The 18,075-nt window shown below is 44.8% G+C and overlaps 1 protein-coding gene across 2 annotated transcripts in view; it reads right to left on the bottom strand.

Annotated features, from left to right (window-relative positions):
* The window catches only part of LIPH (lipase, member H), a 55,081-nt gene that overhangs the window by 15,066 nt on the left and 21,940 nt on the right, over positions 1-18,075 (bottom strand). The window contains exons 4-7 of one of the 2 annotated variants that reach the window (XM_011953387.1): positions 15,384-15,485; positions 12,154-12,243; positions 6,856-7,023; positions 4,907-5,002 (exon numbers count right to left, since the gene is read on the bottom strand). In XM_011953387.1, coding sequence (XP_011808777.1) covers positions 4,907-5,002; positions 6,856-7,023; positions 12,154-12,243; positions 15,384-15,485 — 456 coding nt within the window. The remainder of the gene's footprint in view (positions 1-4,906; positions 5,003-6,855; positions 7,024-12,153; positions 12,244-15,383; positions 15,486-18,075) is intronic. The other variant, XM_011953388.1, reaches the window with a different exon arrangement.

Genomic DNA, 18,075 nt, shown 5'->3' with positions numbered 1-18,075 from the left:
GGCCTTCCAAAGTGCTGGGATTACAGGCGCGAGCCACCATGCTCAGCCTGCAGGCTGTTTTAAGAGTTGCTCACACCTGACATGGAGGCTCACACCTGTAATCCGAGCACTAAGGCAGGAGGATTGCTTGAGCCCAAGAGTTCAAGACAAGCCTACGCAACATAGTAAGACTCTGTCTCTAAAAGAAACAAACAAACAAAAAGTTAGCTGAGCATGGTAGCACATGCCTGAAGTCCCAGCTACTTGGGAGGCTGAGGCAGGAGGATTGCTTGAGCCCAAGAGTTCAAGACAAGCCTACGCAACATAGTAAGACTCTGTCTCTAAAAGAAACAAACAAACAAAAAGTTAGCTGAGCATGGTAGCACATGCCTGAAGTCCCAGCTACTTGGGAGGCTGAGGCAGGAGGATTGCTTGAGCCCAAGAGTTCAAGACAAGCCTACGCAACATAGTAAGACTCTGTCTCTAAAAGAAACAAACAAACAAAAAGTTAGCTGAGCATGGTAGCACATGCCTGAAGTCCCAGCTACTTGGGAGGCTGAGGCAGGAGGATTGCTTGAGCCCAAGAGTTCAAGACAAGCCTACGCAACATAGTAAGACTCTGTCTCTAAAAGAAACAAACAAACAAAAAGTTAGCTGAGCATGGTAGCACATGCCTGAAGTCCCAGCTACTTGGGAGGCTGAGGCAGGAGGATTGCTTGAGCCCAAGAGTTCAAGACAAGCCTACGCAACATAGTAAGACTCTGTCTCTAAAAGAAACAAACAAACAAAAAGTTAGCTGAGCATGGTAGCACATGCCTGAAGTCCCAGCTACTTGGGAGGCTGAGGCAGGAGGATTGCTTGAGCCCAAGAGTTCAAGACAAGCCTACGCAACATAGTAAGACTCTGTCTCTAAAAGAAACAAACAAACAAAAAGTTAGCTGAGCATGGTAGCACATGCCTGAAGTCCCAGCTACTTGGGAGGCTGAGGCAGGAGGATTGCTTGAGCCCAAGAGTTCAAGACAAGCCTACGCAACATAGTAAGACTCTGTCTCTAAAAGAAACAAACAAACAAAAAGTTAGCTGAGCATGGTAGCACATGCCTGAAGTCCCAGCTACTTGGGAGGCTGAGGCAGGAGGATTGCTTGAGCCCAAGAGTTCAAGACAAGCCTACGCAACATAGTAAGACTCTGTCTCTAAAAGAAACAAACAAACAAAAAGTTAGCTGAGCATGGTAGCACATGCCTGAAGTCCCAGCTACTTGGGAGGCTGAGGCAGGAGGATTGCTTGAGCCCAAGAGTTCAAGACAAGCCTACGCAACATAGTAAGACTCTGTCTCTAAAAGAAACAAACAAACAAAAAGTTAGCTGAGCATGGTAGCACATGCCTGAAGTCCCAGCTACTTGGGAGGCTGAGGCAGGAGGATTGCTTGAGCCCAAGAGTTCAAGACAAGCCTACGCAACATAGTAAGACTCTGTCTCTAAAAGAAACAAACAAACAAAAAGTTAGCTGAGCATGGTAGCACATGCCTGAAGTCCCAGCTACTTGGGAGGCTGAGGCAGGAGGATTGCTTGAGCCCAAGAGTTCAAGACAAGCCTACGCAACATAGTAAGACTCTGTCTCTAAAAGAAACAAACAAACAAAAAGTTAGCTGAGCATGGTAGCACATGCCTGAAGTCCCAGCTACTTGGGAGGCTGAGGCAGGAGGATTGCTTGAGCCCAAGAGTTCAAGACAAGCCTACGCAACATAGTAAGACTCTGTCTCTAAAAGAAACAAACAAACAAAAAGTTAGCTGAGCATGGTAGCACATGCCTGAAGTCCCAGCTACTTGGGAGGCTGAGGCAGGAGGATTGCTTGAGCCCAAGAGTTCAAGACAAGCCTACGCAACATAGTAAGACTCTGTCTCTAAAAGAAACAAACAAACAAAAAGTTAGCTGAGCATGGTAGCACATGCCTGAAGTCCCAGCTACTTGGGAGGCTGAGGCAGGAGGATTGCTTGAGCCCAAGAGTTCAAGACAAGCCTACGCAACATAGTAAGACTCTGTCTCTAAAAGAAACAAACAAACAAAAAGTTAGCTGAGCATGGTAGCACATGCCTGAAGTCCCAGCTACTTGGGAGGCTGAGGCAGGAGGATTGCTTGAGCCCAAGAGTTCAAGACAAGCCTACGCAACATAGTAAGACTCTGTCTCTAAAAGAAACAAACAAACAAAAAGTTAGCTGAGCATGGTAGCACATGCCTGAAGTCCCAGCTACTTGGGAGGCTGAGGCAGGAGGATTGCTTGAGCCCAAGAGTTCAAGACAAGCCTACGCAACATAGTAAGACTCTGTCTCTAAAAGAAACAAACAAACAAAAAGTTAGCTGAGCATGGTAGCACATGCCTGAAGTCCCAGCTACTTGGGAGGCTGAGGCAGGAGGATTGCTTGAGCCCAAGAGTTCAAGACAAGCCTACGCAACATAGTAAGACTCTGTCTCTAAAAGAAACAAACAAACAAAAAGTTAGCTGAGCATGGTAGCACATGCCTGAAGTCCCAGCTACTTGGGAGGCTGAGGCAGGAGGATTGCTTGAGCCCAAGAGTTCAAGACAAGCCTACGCAACATAGTAAGACTCTGTCTCTAAAAGAAACAAACAAACAAAAAGTTAGCTGAGCATGGTAGCACATGCCTGAAGTCCCAGCTACTTGGGAGGCTGAGGCAGGAGGATTGCTTGAGCCCAAGAGTTCAAGACAAGCCTACGCAACATAGTAAGACTCTGTCTCTAAAAGAAACAAACAAACAAAAAGTTAGCTGAGCATGGTAGCACATGCCTGAAGTCCCAGCTACTTGGGAGGCTGAGGCAGGAGGATTGCTTGAGTCCAGGAGGTTGAGGCTGCAGTGCCCCATTATTGTGCCACCGCACTCCAGCCTGGGTGACAGAACAAGACCCTGTCTCAAAAAATTAAAATAGGCTAGGTGCGGTGGCTGATGCCTGTAATCCCAGCACTTTGAGAGACCAAGGAGGGCAGATTACCTGAGGTCAGGAGTTTGAGACCAGCCTGGCCAACATGGCAAAACCCCATCTCTACAAAAATACAAAAATTAGCCAGGCATGGTGGTGTGCACCTGTAGTCTCGGGCACTCGGGATGCTGAGGCAGGAGGATCGCATGAACCCAGGAAGCAGAGGTTGCGGTGAGTTGAGATTGTGTCACTACACTTCAGCCTGGGTGACAGAGTGAGACCCTGTCTCAAAAAATAAATAAAATAAAATAGTTGTTCCCAAGGAAAGTGAAAATGGGTACAACACTGTAGGAAAAACACATCTGCCCAGGGAAATTCTAGTTGCTTCCCAAGGCATCTAATCATCGGCTGCCCCCTTTAATTCCCATCTGGAATAAACCTCTCGAGGCCTTTAGGTCATCGTGTTTGCTTTAGAGTTGGAACTGACCTGTAGATATGGCTGACACCTGGTTTTTCCTAGTCTCAATTTTATGTCTCTTGGGGAATCAAGCAATTTTCTGGAAGATCTTAGTGATTAGAATGGTCATCCAGTGAAACTAACAACTCTGATTTGTTGAGATTTTATTAAATTAATATTTTTAAATTGCATCAGATTAAACCTAATATCCTAGAAGACAGGCATCATTACCCCCATTTGACCAGTCAGGACACTGAGACTCAGAGAAGTCAAATGACTTGACCAAGTGTTGCAGGAAGTCAGGGACCCCAAACGGAGGGACCGGCTGAAGCCATGGCAGAAGAATATAAATTGTGAAGATTTCATGGACATTTTTAGTTCCCCAAATTAATACTTTTATAATTTCTTATGCCTGTCTTTACTGCAATCTCTGAACATAAATTGTGAAGATTTCATGGACACTTATCACTTCCCCAATCAATACCCTTGTGATTTCCTACACCTATCTTTAATCTCTTAATCCTGTCATCTTCTTCATAAGCTGGGGAGGATGAATGTCGCCTCAGGACCCTCTGATGATTGTGTCAACTGCATAAATTGTTTGCAGAACACGTGTGTTTGAACAATATGAAACCTGGGCATCTTGAAAAAAGAACAGGATAACAGCAATGTTCAGGGAACACCAGAGATAAGACTTCTGGCTGCCAGTGAGCCAGACAGAACAGAGCCATATTTCTCCTCTTTCAAAAGCAAATAGGAGAAATATCGCTGAATTCTTTTTCTCAGCAAGGAACATCCCTGAGAAAGAGAATGCACCCTGAGGGTAGGCCTATAAATGGCCCCCTTAGAAGCGTGCAGTCTTTTATGGTCGAAGCCGAAGGGATGAAATAAGCTCTGGTCTCCTGTAGCGCTCCCAGGCTTATTAGGACGAGGAAATTCCCACCTAATAAATTTTGGTCAGACAGGTTGTCTGCTCTCAAACGCTGTCTCCTGATAAGATGATATCAATGACAATGCGTGCCTGAAACTTCATTAGCAATTTTAATTTCGCCCCATCCGGTGGTCCTGTGATGTCGCCCTGCCTCCACTTGCTTTGTGATATTTTATTACCTGGTGAAGTATGTGATCTCTGTGACCCACACCCTATTTGTGCACTCCCTCACCTTTTGAAAATTGCTAATAAAAACTTGCTGGTTTTACAACTCGGGGAACATCATGGATCCTGCCGACAAGTGATGTCTCCCCTGGACACCCAGCTTTAAATTCTCTCTCTTGTGCTCTTTCCCTTTATTTCTCAAACCAGCCGAGACACTTAGGAAATACAAAAGAACCCGTGTAACCATCGGGAGCAGGTTCTCCTGATAACCAAGGTCCCACAGCTATTATGTGGTAGACTCAGGAGTCAACCTCAGCCCTTCCAGCTCCAAAGTTGATGTTTCATCATGGCCCGTATTTGCCAAGAAGTAGCCAGGAAGCTGAGACTCAACCATCCTCAAAATAAGAGGCAAAAGTCAACAACCACATTCACCACTCACTGCAGAATGGGTTCTCCTCAGCTGTGTCAAAGAATGCCTTCGTCATTGGAGGATCTTTCTCCCTTAAATAGTCTTTCCAATTATCAGCATGATAGCCTATAAAACAAGTTTAAAAATTGTAAGATTAGCATGTATTATATAAACGTAAAAGCAACTGAGGTAGCAAGAACATTGACTTTGACTGTATCCACCACTTCTGAGAGAAACTCCCTCCCACCTCCATTCCCCATGGTGAGGGCCTGCAGGGTGACCCATCTTGCTGGCCAACCCTGTTCCTAAGAGCTGAAGGGCAACAGGATCCTCCAGTGGTTTTCCCCCTTTACTGGTTATCAGTAGCAAGGTGGGGGGTGCAGGGTGTGGCACACACTGGTGTGGACTAAAAATAACACTGACGTTTTTCAGTAACATATTCATTTTCTAGATTAAAACAGATTCAAGTTCATACGTAAAAGAGCATCACTCTTGCAAAGCAGTGTGCTTTTTTTTTTTCTTTTCTTTTTTTCTTTTTTTGAGACGGAGTCTCGCTCTGTCGCCCAGGCTGGAGTGCAGTGGCCGGATCTCGGCTCACTGCAAGCTCTGCCTCCCGGGTTTACGCCATTCTCCTGCCTCAGCCTCCCAAGTAGCTGGGACTACAGGTGCCCACCACCTCGCCTGGCTAGTTTTTTGTATTGTTTTTAGTAGAGACGGGGTTTCACTGTGTTAGCCAGGATGGTCTCGATCTCCTGACCTTGTGATCCGCCCATCTTGGCCTCCCAAAGTGCTGGGATTACAGGCTTGAGCCACCGCGCCTGGCCCTAAGCAATGTGCTTTCTTGAAGAACGATAATGGTGCCCCTACATTGCATAGACCTGGGCTTGCCACATGACTGTGTCACTAAGCAGGTGAGTGTCCTCCTTTGTGTGCTGTCCAGAGGGGCCTCTTTCTCTCCTCTGTCCCTAGCCCTAGAGAATGGCCTTCACATTCTGCCTTAATTGATCCAAGGTGGGACCCAGGCATCAGTATTGTGTTAAAACTCCTTAGGTGATTCGAAAGCACAATCAAGGTTGAGAACCCCTTGTCTATACCATGCCCTGCTATTAACTTGGATTTTTCCTTTTGGAAAAAAATAGAAAATTCTCATGGCCATCCAGTTTCAAAGTCCTAACCACCTAGAATATCTGTACTAATCCCTAGCGAATATCCAAGCAGCCTCCACAATATCTATTACCTCACTCCACCCGCTGTATATGCACACAAGAGCCGGAATGTGCAGTGAGGATATTTACACAGACATGAATCTCTGAAAAAGTTCAGTTGGCAGGAGGGTCTCTGGGCTTATTGTGGACCCTCTCCCAGCAGAGAGGTTGTATGCACAGAGAGGGTATTGCTGTCCCCACAGGAGCAGGCTATGTAGAGTGACTGTACCCTGGGTGAGCTTGGAAACTCTTCTGGAACCTTCTTTTCCATGCTAGAATAGAGGGTCCAGGGAGGTTGTACTGCCTTCTGGATGGAATACTCTACAGTTGCTTTTCTTTTCTTTTTTCTTTTTTTCCTTTGTTTTTTGTTTTTTAAGATGGAGTTTCACTCCTGTTGCCCAGGCTGGAGTGCAATGGTGCGGTCTCGGCTCACTGAATCCTCCACCTCCGAAGTTCAAGCAATTCTCCTGCCTCAGCCTCCCAAATAGCTGAGATTACAGGGACGCACCACCACACCCAGCTGCTTCTTGTATTTTTGTAGAGACAGGGTTTCACCATTTTGCCCAGGCTGGTCTCGAACTGTTGACCTCAAGTGATCCTCCTGCCTCGGCCTCCCAAAGTGCTGGGATTACAGGCGTGAGCCCACTGTGTCCAGCAGAAAAACAAGTTTTAATACAATTGTGGGGCCAGTTTTTACATGATAAAGTGGTTCTGGGATTCATACCAAAAATTAGTTCTTTGTGAATCAGAGAGGAAACTGCTTGTTGGACTTACCCAGAAGGGGACAAGACTCATTCTGTGATGCACCACAGCTGACACACTTGCCATTCCTATAATCTTGGTAGGAGTCACAGGGGTATGCAGTGATGGCACAGCTGTCTCTCAGGGAAGACAGGTACAGGTACACAGACCTCTGGTGGTCACATTTAAAATACTGAAATCCTTGGTTGTAAAAGAAGTGATGAAAGAGTAGAGCAGTTGAAACGTTTAATAATACTATATCACATATTTTACAGACACACAATTTCTCATCTGGCCCTGTGCCATTTCAGTGTATTTTATTTCATTTAATCTTTATAAAATCCCATAGACAAGAATTCATGCTGGCAAGTGGGAGGAGAAAAGATGAAATCAAATTAAGGTTGTGGCAAGAATTACAGCAAATATGCTTTGGTGAAAGACCTTGGGCCAGGTGCAGTGGCTCATGCCTGTAATCCCAGCACTTTAGCAGGCCGAAGCAGGTGGATCACCTGAGGTCAGGAGTTCGAGACCAGCCTGGCCAACATGGAGAAACCCCGTCTCTACTAAAAATATAAAAATTAGCTGGGCGTGGTGGCGGGCACCTGTAGTCCCAACTACTCAGGAGGCTGAGGCAGGGAGAATCGCTTGAACCCGGGCGGCAGAGGTTGCAGTGAGCTGAGATTGTGCCACTGCACTCCAGCCTGGGCAACAGAGTGAGACTCCATCTCAAAAAAGAAAGAAAGAAAGAAAAAAAGAAAGACCTTGATTGCTCATGTAGCAATTGAGGTATCTTTCACTGCCATTCAATGCTTGGTCCACAGGCTTGATTATGCCTGCATCATAATCACGCTTGTTAAAATACAGAATTCAGGTCCAGCCTTAAATATGTCTAATTCAGAGGAGGTGCAGACATCAGCATTTTAACAAACACTGTCCCCTGTTTTCCACGTGGTCCTGGAGCATGTAAGTTTGAAAGCCCCTGGTCTAACACTGCAGGGCTACTTCAGACTACAAAGATGCTGTGTCTGCTCATCAAGCTGACATCCACCCGTGGTGAGGGTGTTTGGGTCCAAGACCAACCTCCCCTAGGTCATGGGGAATCAGAAGGAATTACCAAAATTGTTATCATAAAAGTAAATTGCTGGCCGGGCGCAGTGGCTCATGCCTATAATCCCAGCACTTTGGGAGGCTGAGATGGGCAGATCATGAGGTCAGGAGTTCAAGACCAGCCTGACCAACATGGTGAAACCCTGTCTCTACAAAAAATACAAAAATTAGCTGGGCATGGTGGCACATGCCTGTAATCCCAGCTACTTGGGAGGCTGAGGCAGGAGAATCTCTTGAACCTGGAAGGCGGAGGTTCCAGTGAGCCAAGATCGAGCCACTGCACTCCAGCCTGGGCAACAGAGGAAGACTCCGCCTCAAAAAAAAAAAAAAAGAAATTGCAAATCATTAACTAATTCCTCGTCATTCTGCCTTTTCATATGATAAATTTACTTAGAGAAAGGTTGAAAAATGCAAACAATTAGCTTCAGTCATGGAGTTCTCTCACTCCCCTGCTACATTTATTATCAGAATTTTCAAACAGGTACAAAAATCGAAAGAAGGATACAAAGAACCCTCATGCCCATATCATCCCCGCTCCAGTAATTCAGTAATTATCAAAATTCTCCCATTCTTATTCCACTTACTCTCCAGTGTTGCAGCATTTAAAAACCAATCTTTCACTGTTACATACCACTATTAGATCTAATCAAGTACTAGCTTCTATCTTTTTTTTTTGAGATGGAGTCTCACTCTGTTGCCCAGGCTGGAGTGCAGTGGCATGATCCTGGCTTACTGCAACCTCCGCCTCCCGGGTTCAAGCAATTCTCCTGCCTCAGCCTCCTGAGTAGCTGAGATTATAGTCATACCACGACTTCTGGCTAATTTTGCATTTTTAGTAGATATGGGGTTTCACCATGTTACCCAGGCTGGTCTCTCAGCCTCCCAAAGTGCTGGGATTTCAAGCATGAGCCACCATACCCGGCTGAGTACTAGCTTCTATCTTGAATAGAATAACTTTGACTCTGCTTTTCTCAGTGTACAGACTTTGCCTATTTAGTTCACCAGGATAGTTGAACTATTATACTGTTCTGAACTGTTATACTATACTGAACTGTTCTCCTATAGTTCCAGATCCTAACACAGTGCCAGACACATGGCAAATTAATAGGTATTTGTTGGATGAATGAATGAATGCAACCTCTAGCGGGTTCTGCTGTTTGCTGAAACCCCTCTGCTTTATTTCTGCTTGAGGGTTTGTTTATTTATTTATTTATTTATTATTTTTTATTTTTTTTTGTGATGGAGTCTCGCTCTGTCACCCAGGCTGGAGTGCACTGGCGCGATCTCAGCTCACTGCAAGCTCCGCCTCCCGGGTTCACGCCATTCTCCTGCCTCAGTCTCCCGAGTAGCTGGGACTACAGGTGCCCGCCACCACGCCTGGCTAATTTTTTGTATTTTTAGTAGAGACGGGGTTTCACTGTGTTAGCCAGGATGGTCTCGATCTCCTGACCTTGTGATCCGCCTGCCTCGGCCTCCCAAAGTGCTGGGATTACAGGCGTGAGCCACCGCGCCCGGCTGCTCGAGGGTTTAACTAGAAGTCTGGTTCTTACGAGCTTCCTCAGTCTGGTACTGTTCAGTGCCAATAATCCCAACAACTGCCGAAAACTCAAGAGCAAGAGTCATTTGGATCCTGCGGCATTTTTTATTCATGTCAAAAGCAACGGGGCCTGGCACTGCACAGAAACCAGGCAGGCAATCAAGAGAGACATGAGGGACACCTGCCAGATGTTGAAGGTCATTGGAAAATACAACTGCTCAGTAGTTCTAAAATGCCATTTCTGGACTAGTGCTGGTTTATGACAATGTGTTCACGAGTCTGTAGTAGAGTGTGGGAACCACACAGATGAGACAGTGAGTATTTCATTAAGCTAACTGCAATTAATGTAAAGTTCTGCACGCTCTGGGTTTATGTCCTTTCTTTTGTGGGTGTATGTGTTAAAATGCCCTTTATTATGAAATAATGGTGATGATAGATGTATTTTTGTGGTTTAGGATTTTTTCCTAACTCAGCAAATTAAGCATGTTTTCAAATATTTTAAAACCAGAAATGTATACATTGTACTTATAACCGCTGAAATAGAACAATCAGAAACACTATTGACAGCCAGGCATGGTTGTCTGTGCTGGGCCCCTGTTGACTTCAGTAAGGGTGGCACCAGGTTCAAAAGGCTAAAGAAGAGACCTAGAGCCAGTGAAAAATACCTACAGTTTATTGGAGGAACTTACATACAGGGACAGTCCAGTGACAACAGGTCAGACAGAACTGCAACCACTTGTAAGAAGCGTGCGGCTTATATAGCATCTTCACTTAGTACCCTCATCCCACCCAGCAACCTCCACATGGCAACCCTCCTTACTGAAGTGTTGCTGTCAGCTGTATCTGCCTTAAGGGTCGTTCTTGGGGTATGCTGACGTTATTGATGTCAGGTGTAGCTCACACCTGTAATCCCAGGACTTTGGGAGGCCAAGGCAGGAGGATCACAAAGAAGGAAGAGAAAGGAAGGAAGGGGAAGGGAAGGGAGAAGGGAAAGGAAAAGAAAAGGAAGGAAGGAAGGAAGGAAGGAAGGAAGGAAGGAAGAAGGGAAGGGAAAGGAAGGAAGGAAGAAGGGAAGGGGAAGGAAGGAAGGGGAAGGAAGGGAAGGAAAGAAGGAAGGAAGGAAGAGAGAGCAAGTAAGAAAGGAAGGAAGGAAGGGAATGAAGGAAAGAAGGAAGCAAGGAGAGAGAGAAAAAAGAAAGAAGGGAGGGAGGGAGAAAGAGAGGGAAAGAAAAAAAGAGAAAGAAACAGAGAGAGAGAGAAAGAAAGAAAACGACGATGAAGAAGAAGAAGGTCGTCATATTCTGTCAGTCACCTCACTTTTATATTGACCTCTAACTCTCCATTTATGTTTTTGAGATTTTTCTTATTGTAAAAGTAATATATAATTATTTGAAAAACACAAAATGGTAGGAAACAGTGATGCAAAAACACCTAAAAGTCTGATATCAACAGATTGCCCGTAATAACTATTTGGAGCATTTACTTTCAGTCTTTTGAGCCAGATTTACATCCGTACAAATACAGATTTTTAAAAATTGGCATTGTATTATATGGTTTTGTCTTTTTCACTCACCACATTGTAAGAATTTTTATTAATCACTGAAAACATGACTTTTAAGAATTATATTTTCTGTGAGCATACTATAATTCATTTAATAATTTTTGTAAGCTGAACATTTAAATTATTTTGAAAGTGTAATTATTATAAATAATGTTATGTTGAACATATTTGCACTCTAATTCTTGTCTACATTTTCCATTATTTCTCTAGGAGCGATTTCCAGGTATGGAATTTCTAGGTCAAAGACATACCTTTTCAGGTGAGAGAAATAATTCATAATAGTTTTCAAACATGTGGCTATAGTTTTAAAAGTAGTATATTTGAGTTATAATTTATAATTTATATTTATACTACCTGTATCTTCTCAGGAGGTTTGTTTTCAATTAAAAATTACTACATGTAGAATAATGTCAGATTTTAAACATATGCCTTTTTCTTTTCTTTTTTGTTTTTTCTTTTTTGAGACAGGTCTCACTCTGTTGCCTAGGCTAGAGCGCAGTGGCATGATCATGGCTCACTGCATCCTCTGCTTCCCAGGCTCAAGCAATCCTCCCCCCTCAGCCTTCTGAGTAGCTGAGCCCACGAGTGTGCCACAACACCCAGCTAATTTTGCTTTTAGTTTTTGTAGAGATGGCGTCTCCCCTCTGTTGCCCTGGCTAATCTTGAACTCCTGAGCTCAAGCAATCTTCCCACCTTGGCCTCACAAAGTGCTGGGATTACAGGTGTACACCACTGCACCTGGCCAAAATATGCCTTTTTATTTTTTTATTTTTTATTTTTTATTTATTGAGATGGAGTTTCACTCTTGTTGCCCAAGCTGGAGTGCAGTGGCGCGATCTCGGCTAACTGCAACCTCTGCCTCCCAAGTTCAAGTGATTCTCCTGCCTCAGCCTCCTGAGTAGCTGGGACTACAGGCATGCGTCACCATGCCTGGTTAATTTTTTGTATTTAGTAGAGATGGGGTTTCACTACGTTAGCCAGGTTCGTCTCAAACTCCTGGCCTCAGGTGATCCACCCGCCTCGGCCTCCCAAAGTGCTAGGATTATAGGCATAAGCCACCATGCCCGGCCTCCAAATATGCCTTTTTATACCACTATTTTACAAAATATAAAGTATCTGTGCTTACCTCCAAATATTGTTTTGGGGCAGCCAGGTTGATCCAATCCTCCATTTGGGTAGAAGTCTATATTTCCTAATGGCTCCTTGTAGCCCAGTGCTAAAAGAGAACACATTCTGCTTTTATACTGCTTTGAATTTTTCCCATCTCACAGCTCATTTGCCTGCCGGATATAAGCAAGAATTCTATTATTATTGTTGTTATATAATTATTGTTATACCTACATAAGTAGTTTGCCCAAAGTCACCCAGCTAGTTAGTTAGAAGGCAATGATTTCTAGCAAGGTAACTGTGAAGATGGCAAGGAATTTACTTCCAATATTTCTAATGGCCTAAGGGAGTTTAGTCACTCATCCACTGCAAGGCTGATAAAATGATACATTTCTTTTTTTTTTTTTTTAGATGGAGTCTTGCTCTGTCGCCCAGGCTGGAGTGCAGTGGCGCAATCTCAGCTCACCACAACCTCCACCTCCTGGATTCAAGGGATTCTCCTGCCTCAGCCTCCTGAGTAGCTGGAATTATAGGCATGTGCCATGATGAACGGCTAATTTTTTGTATTTTTAGTACAGACGGGGTTTCACCACGTTGGCTAGGCTGGTCTTGAACTCCTGACCTCGTGATCCACCCACATCAGCCTCCCAAAGTGCTGGGATTACAGGCATGAGCCACTGTGCCCAGCCCTGTTTCTTCCTTATATTTGGCTACAACTCTTTAATTGTCTGGTGCTTCCGAGCCTCTATTTGCATTTGTATAACAAATAAATAGGAGACAGGAAAAAATGAATTTTTACTTAGTAGGTAAAATCTTTAAATATTTGAGATCTAGGGTGGTAGAAAGATTGGAACTACTTCTAGAAAATGAGGACCTAGAAATGTATACATAGTTCAGGTGCAGTGACTCACGCCTATAATCCCAGCACTTTGGGAGGCTGAGGTGGGAGAACGGAGACCAGCCTGGGCAAAATGCCAAAACTCTGTCTCTACAAAAAACACAAAAATTAGCCAGGCATTGTGGTGTGTGCCTGTAGTCCCAGCTACTCAAGGGGCTGAGGTGGGAGGATCTCTCGAGCTAGGAGGAGGAGGTTGCAGTGAGCCAAAAGGGCGACTGCACTCCAGCCTGGGTGACAGAGCCAGACCCTGTCTCAAAAAATAATAATAATAAAAATTTTAAAAAGTATATATAGATTTAATAACTGTTTATTGTCTTTATTAAACCCCCAATCAGTAATGTGCTTGATTTAATATAAATTAAATAATTTAATGTAGGTGTACATATATATGCACATGTATATACATAATGCATCATGGTAATAATAATAATAGTTATTATATATTGGGAACCCACATGTGTCTGTGGGCATGGTACTAGGTGTTTCACAATGCAAAGTGGCCATTGGTAAATTCAAATGAAACAACTTAGGTGAAGATATGGGACTAGGCATGGTGGCTCACGCCGATAATCCTAGCACTTTGGGAGGCCAAAGTGGAAGGATCATTTGAGCTCAGGAGTTTGAGACCAGCCTGGGCAACGTAGTGAGACCTCATCTCTACCAATGAAGAAAAAAGGAAGCTCAGAGGACTTCAGGAACTAACATGACATCACTAGAAAGGGCAAAACCTGGGATCTGAATCTACATCTGCCTGATGGCAAAACTATACCCTCTCCTTCAAAATTCACTTCCCAAAAATAAATTGCTCTATTCTATTCCATCAAGCATTAAAATGTACTTTGCAAATTTCATAGTAAGAATGCCACTGTTTCACGAAGAGACAATTTCTTTCAAGGCAAATAACTGTTGAATACCACACCAGAATGCCCATGAGAGATGGCAAGGGTTTTTTTAGGTGGTTGTATCATGAAGAGAATGTCCGATTAAATGATCACTCTGCTGTTTCCTCAGTCCTCCCCAAGTTCCTACTCCAGCTCTTCTCCCAGACATCTGGATATAGGTACCCATCCTTGAGTATCACCCAACCCCACATGACATGTATCCAATCCCAGACACAAAAACAGCGCCGTGAAAGACAGAAATGGGCCAGCTGCAGTGGCTCACACCTGTAATCCCAGCACTTTGGGAGGCTGAACTGGGAGGATCGATTGGTCAGCCTGGACAACAAAGCAAGACCCCCATCTCTACAAAAAGAAGAAAAATTTAAAAATTTAAAAATTAAAGATGGCCAGGCACAGTGGCTCACGCCTGTAATCCCAGCACTTTAGAAGGCCAAGGCGGGTGGATCACCTGACCTCAGGAGTTTGAGACTAGCCTGGCCAACAGAGTGAAACCCTGTCTCTAGTAAAAACATAAAAATTAGCTGGGAATAGTGGTGAGCACCTGTAATCCCAGCTACTTGGGAGGCTGAGGCAGGAGAATTGCTTGAACCCAGGAGGCGGGGTTGCAGTGAACCAAGATCGTGCCACTGCACTCCAGCCTGAGCAGCAAGAGTGAAACTCCGTCTCAAAAAAAAAAAAATAAAATAAAATAAAAATAAAGACAGCCATGACCAAGAAGATCTGCAGAGAGCCAGAGAGCTGTAGGTGCATCAGAGTAACTCTGCGTGGAGAGATTTAACACCTGCAGCTCAAGAAAATAAAAAGAACAAACACCACCAAGAAATCGTGCATGCAAACCCAGTCACACATAGGAAAACACTTATTTTCATGTTGAGAAAATTAGCCTGTCCTTCATTGAGCATGATAATTCCTTTAAAAATATGAAGAGACCGGCCGGGCGCGGTGGCTCAAGCCTGTAATCCCAGCACTTTGGGAGGCTGAGACGGGCGGATCACGAGGTCAGGAGATCGAGACCATCCTGGCTAACACGGTGAAACCCCGTCTCTCCTAAAAATACAAAAAAAAAAAAAACTAGCCGGGCGAGGTGGCGGGCGCCTGTAGTTCCAGCTACTCGGGAGGCTGAGGCAGGAGAATGGCGTAAACCCAGGAGGCGGAGCTTGCAGTGAGCTGAGATCCAGCCACTGCACTCCAGTCCGGGCCACAGAGCGAGACTCTGCCTCCAAAAAAAAAAAAAGACCATGGGATAATCATCCATGCTCTAGCACAAAGTCCTGGGTGCCTACATTAAACCAGCTTCCCTTCAATATTTCTGTGGATTTGGAACCCTGCCTGGAAAAAAACATAGGGATCTAGAAGAACCTGATCTGCTCCTATGAGATGATCTCTCCCCAGGAGAGACTCTTTAGGAGCTTAAGGGTAGTCACTGGCCCACAAGGAAAGGAGCATTACCATCAATGTCGGAATGGATGACATCAACAAACTGTGCATCACTGGGATCTAATCTGTCTTGGTGAGGTTTCCCGTTGAATAAAGGGCCTGCAGGGTCAAGGCCTGGAAGGAAAACAGAGTCACTTGGCAGCCCCACACCATGAGTCACCTGCGACCGGGCCTTTGATCCTTCTGGATGAGGGTGGCTCCCAGGCTGCAGGGCACCCTCAGGTGGGCGAGCACTCACACTCCCGTCCCACTTGGCCAGGACTCCTTTCCATGGCTCTGCAGCTTGTTCCCACAGTGGAGATGGTTACCCTGGCTGTGCCCCCTGAGAATGGCATCCAGACTCCATCAGGGGCATGTCTCATGCAGAGCTCAACTGTAGGGAACGCACACGTGTATGAGGTTCAAGAGGTGGGGACAGATGGGGGTTCCTCAGGAAAAAAGCACCAAAGGATGCATTAAAAAGAAAAGAGCAGGCTGGGCGCAGTGGCTCTCACCTGTAATCCCAGCACTTTGGGAGGTCAAGGCAGGGGGATCACAAGGTCAAGAGATCAAGACCATCCTGGCCAATGTGGTGAAATCTCGTCTCTACTAAAAATACAAAAAAATTAGCTGGGTGTGGTGGTGTGTGCCTGTAGTCCTAGCTACTCGGGAGGCGGAGGCAGGAGAATCGCTGGAACCCGGGAGGTGGAGGTTACAGTGAGCCAAAATCACTCCAGCCTGGCAACAGAGTAAGGCTCCGTCTCAAAAAAAAAAAAAAAGAAAGAAAGAAAGAAAGAAAGAAAAGAGCAGGTGCTATACTCATCTTTATCCTACTTTAGATGACCCAGAAACCTCACTCAGCCCTTCCTTTTTGTTATTAATAAATGAAGAACTTCCACTCTTATTCATATATGCTAGCCCATTTGATCCACATTGCAAACCTGTGAGGGAGGCAGGGTAGCTATTATTATTTTCCAGATGAATGAACTATGATTCAGGAAGATCAAGAGCCTTGATCAGAACATAGCCTCTTAATGCAACCACTTCTATCTGTTGAGCTCTTGGTTTCACTGCCCTGAGTTTAGCAAGCTTGGCAGGAAAGGGCGAAACTCACTGGTCAGGCCAGTTATCAGGTTAGGTATTGAAGAGGGAAACAAAGTGGGTGTCAATCCCTGCAGAATTAACCCACTCTATAAATGCCTAAACCGGTTTCTCGCCCTTGGTCAATGTTATTTGGGTGTTCCCCATCATCACTATGAAGCAGCTGGAAAAACAGGAGAGAAGCTCCTATGATGTTGTAACCACAAAATAAAGATTAAACAACAACAAGAAAAAGCCGGGTGCGGTGGCTCACGCCTGTAATCCCAGCACTTTGGGAGGCCAAGGTGGGCGGATCACGATGCCAAGAGATCAAGACCATCCTGGCTAACACGGTGAAACCCCGTCTCTATTTAAAAAAAAAAAAAAAGTTAGCTGGGCATGGAGGCGGGCGCCTGTATTCCCAGCTAATCGGGAGGCTGAGGCACGAGAATCACTTGAACCTAGGAGGCGGAGGTTGCAGTGAGCCAAGATCGTGCCACTGCACTCTAGCCTGGACAACAGAGTGAGACTCGGTCTCAAAAAATAATAATAATAATAAATTAATTTTAAAAATACAAAAATTAGCCAGGTGTGGTGTTAGGCGCCTGTAATCCCAGCTACTTGGAAGACTGAGGCACGATAATTGCTTAAATCTGGGAGGCAGAGGTAGCAGTGAGCCGAAACCGCGACACTGTAATACAGCCTGGGTGACAGAGTGATGCTCTGTCTCAAAAAAATAAAATAAATAAAATTTACAGTTAGAGCCTCAGTTTATAGCAAACTCTAGTTGCATGATGAATAAAACATCTGAACCAGGGCAATTTTCAGAGTGATAAGGATGCTATTAATAAGCCTGGGAGTTTGAGGCTGCAGTGAGCTGTGATTGCACCACTGCACTCCAGCCTGGGTGACAAAGTAAGACCATGTCTCAAAAATAAATAAATAAATAAAATTAACAGTGAGAGCCTCAGTTTATAGCAACCTCCAGATTCATGATGAATAAAACATTGGAACCAGGACTGTTTTCAGAGTGATAAGGGTGCTATTAATAATTATACCAAGACAAAGGTACAAACTGGGACTGTCACAGGCAGGATTGGACTTGGGATTTCCTTAGCGATAAGCCATAGCAAATGATTAGCTTCCAGTGTCAGAAAAAAGTTATAGTAAAAGCTGCATACTATGTGTGAGCAGATAGATATGGAGCCCCAAACCTAGCACTAACCAGCTGTGTGCCCTTAGGCAGGTTACTCTACTCTGAATCTCAGTTCCTTTAAATTATAAAATTGAGGTGGAATTAATAGCTACTTCAGAAGACTTATAAGGTCGGGTGTAGTGGCTCATGTCTGTAACCCCGCACTTTGGAAGGCTGAAGCAGGTGGATCACTTGAACACAGGAGTTCAAGACCAACCTGGGCAACATGGCGAAACCCCATCTCTGCAAAAAATACAAAAATTAGCCAGGCATGGTGGTGCATGCCGTTAGTCCCAGCTGCTCAAGAGGCTGAGATGGGAGCCTCAGAGGTGATCACCTGAACCCGGGGAGCTTGAGGCTGCAGTGAGCCATGATCATGCCACTACACTCCAGCCTGGGCGACAGAGTAAGACTCTGTCTCAAAAAAAAAAAAATAAAATAAAATAAAAA

Source organism: Colobus angolensis, unplaced genomic scaffold, assembly GCF_000951035.1.
Source record: "Colobus angolensis palliatus isolate OR3802 unplaced genomic scaffold, Cang.pa_1.0 Scaffold36, whole genome shotgun sequence".
Lineage (NCBI taxonomy): Eukaryota > Metazoa > Chordata > Mammalia > Primates > Cercopithecidae > Colobus > Colobus angolensis.
The sequence above is the reverse complement of the archived record's forward strand: the minus strand, read 5'-3'. Positions and strand labels throughout refer to the sequence as shown.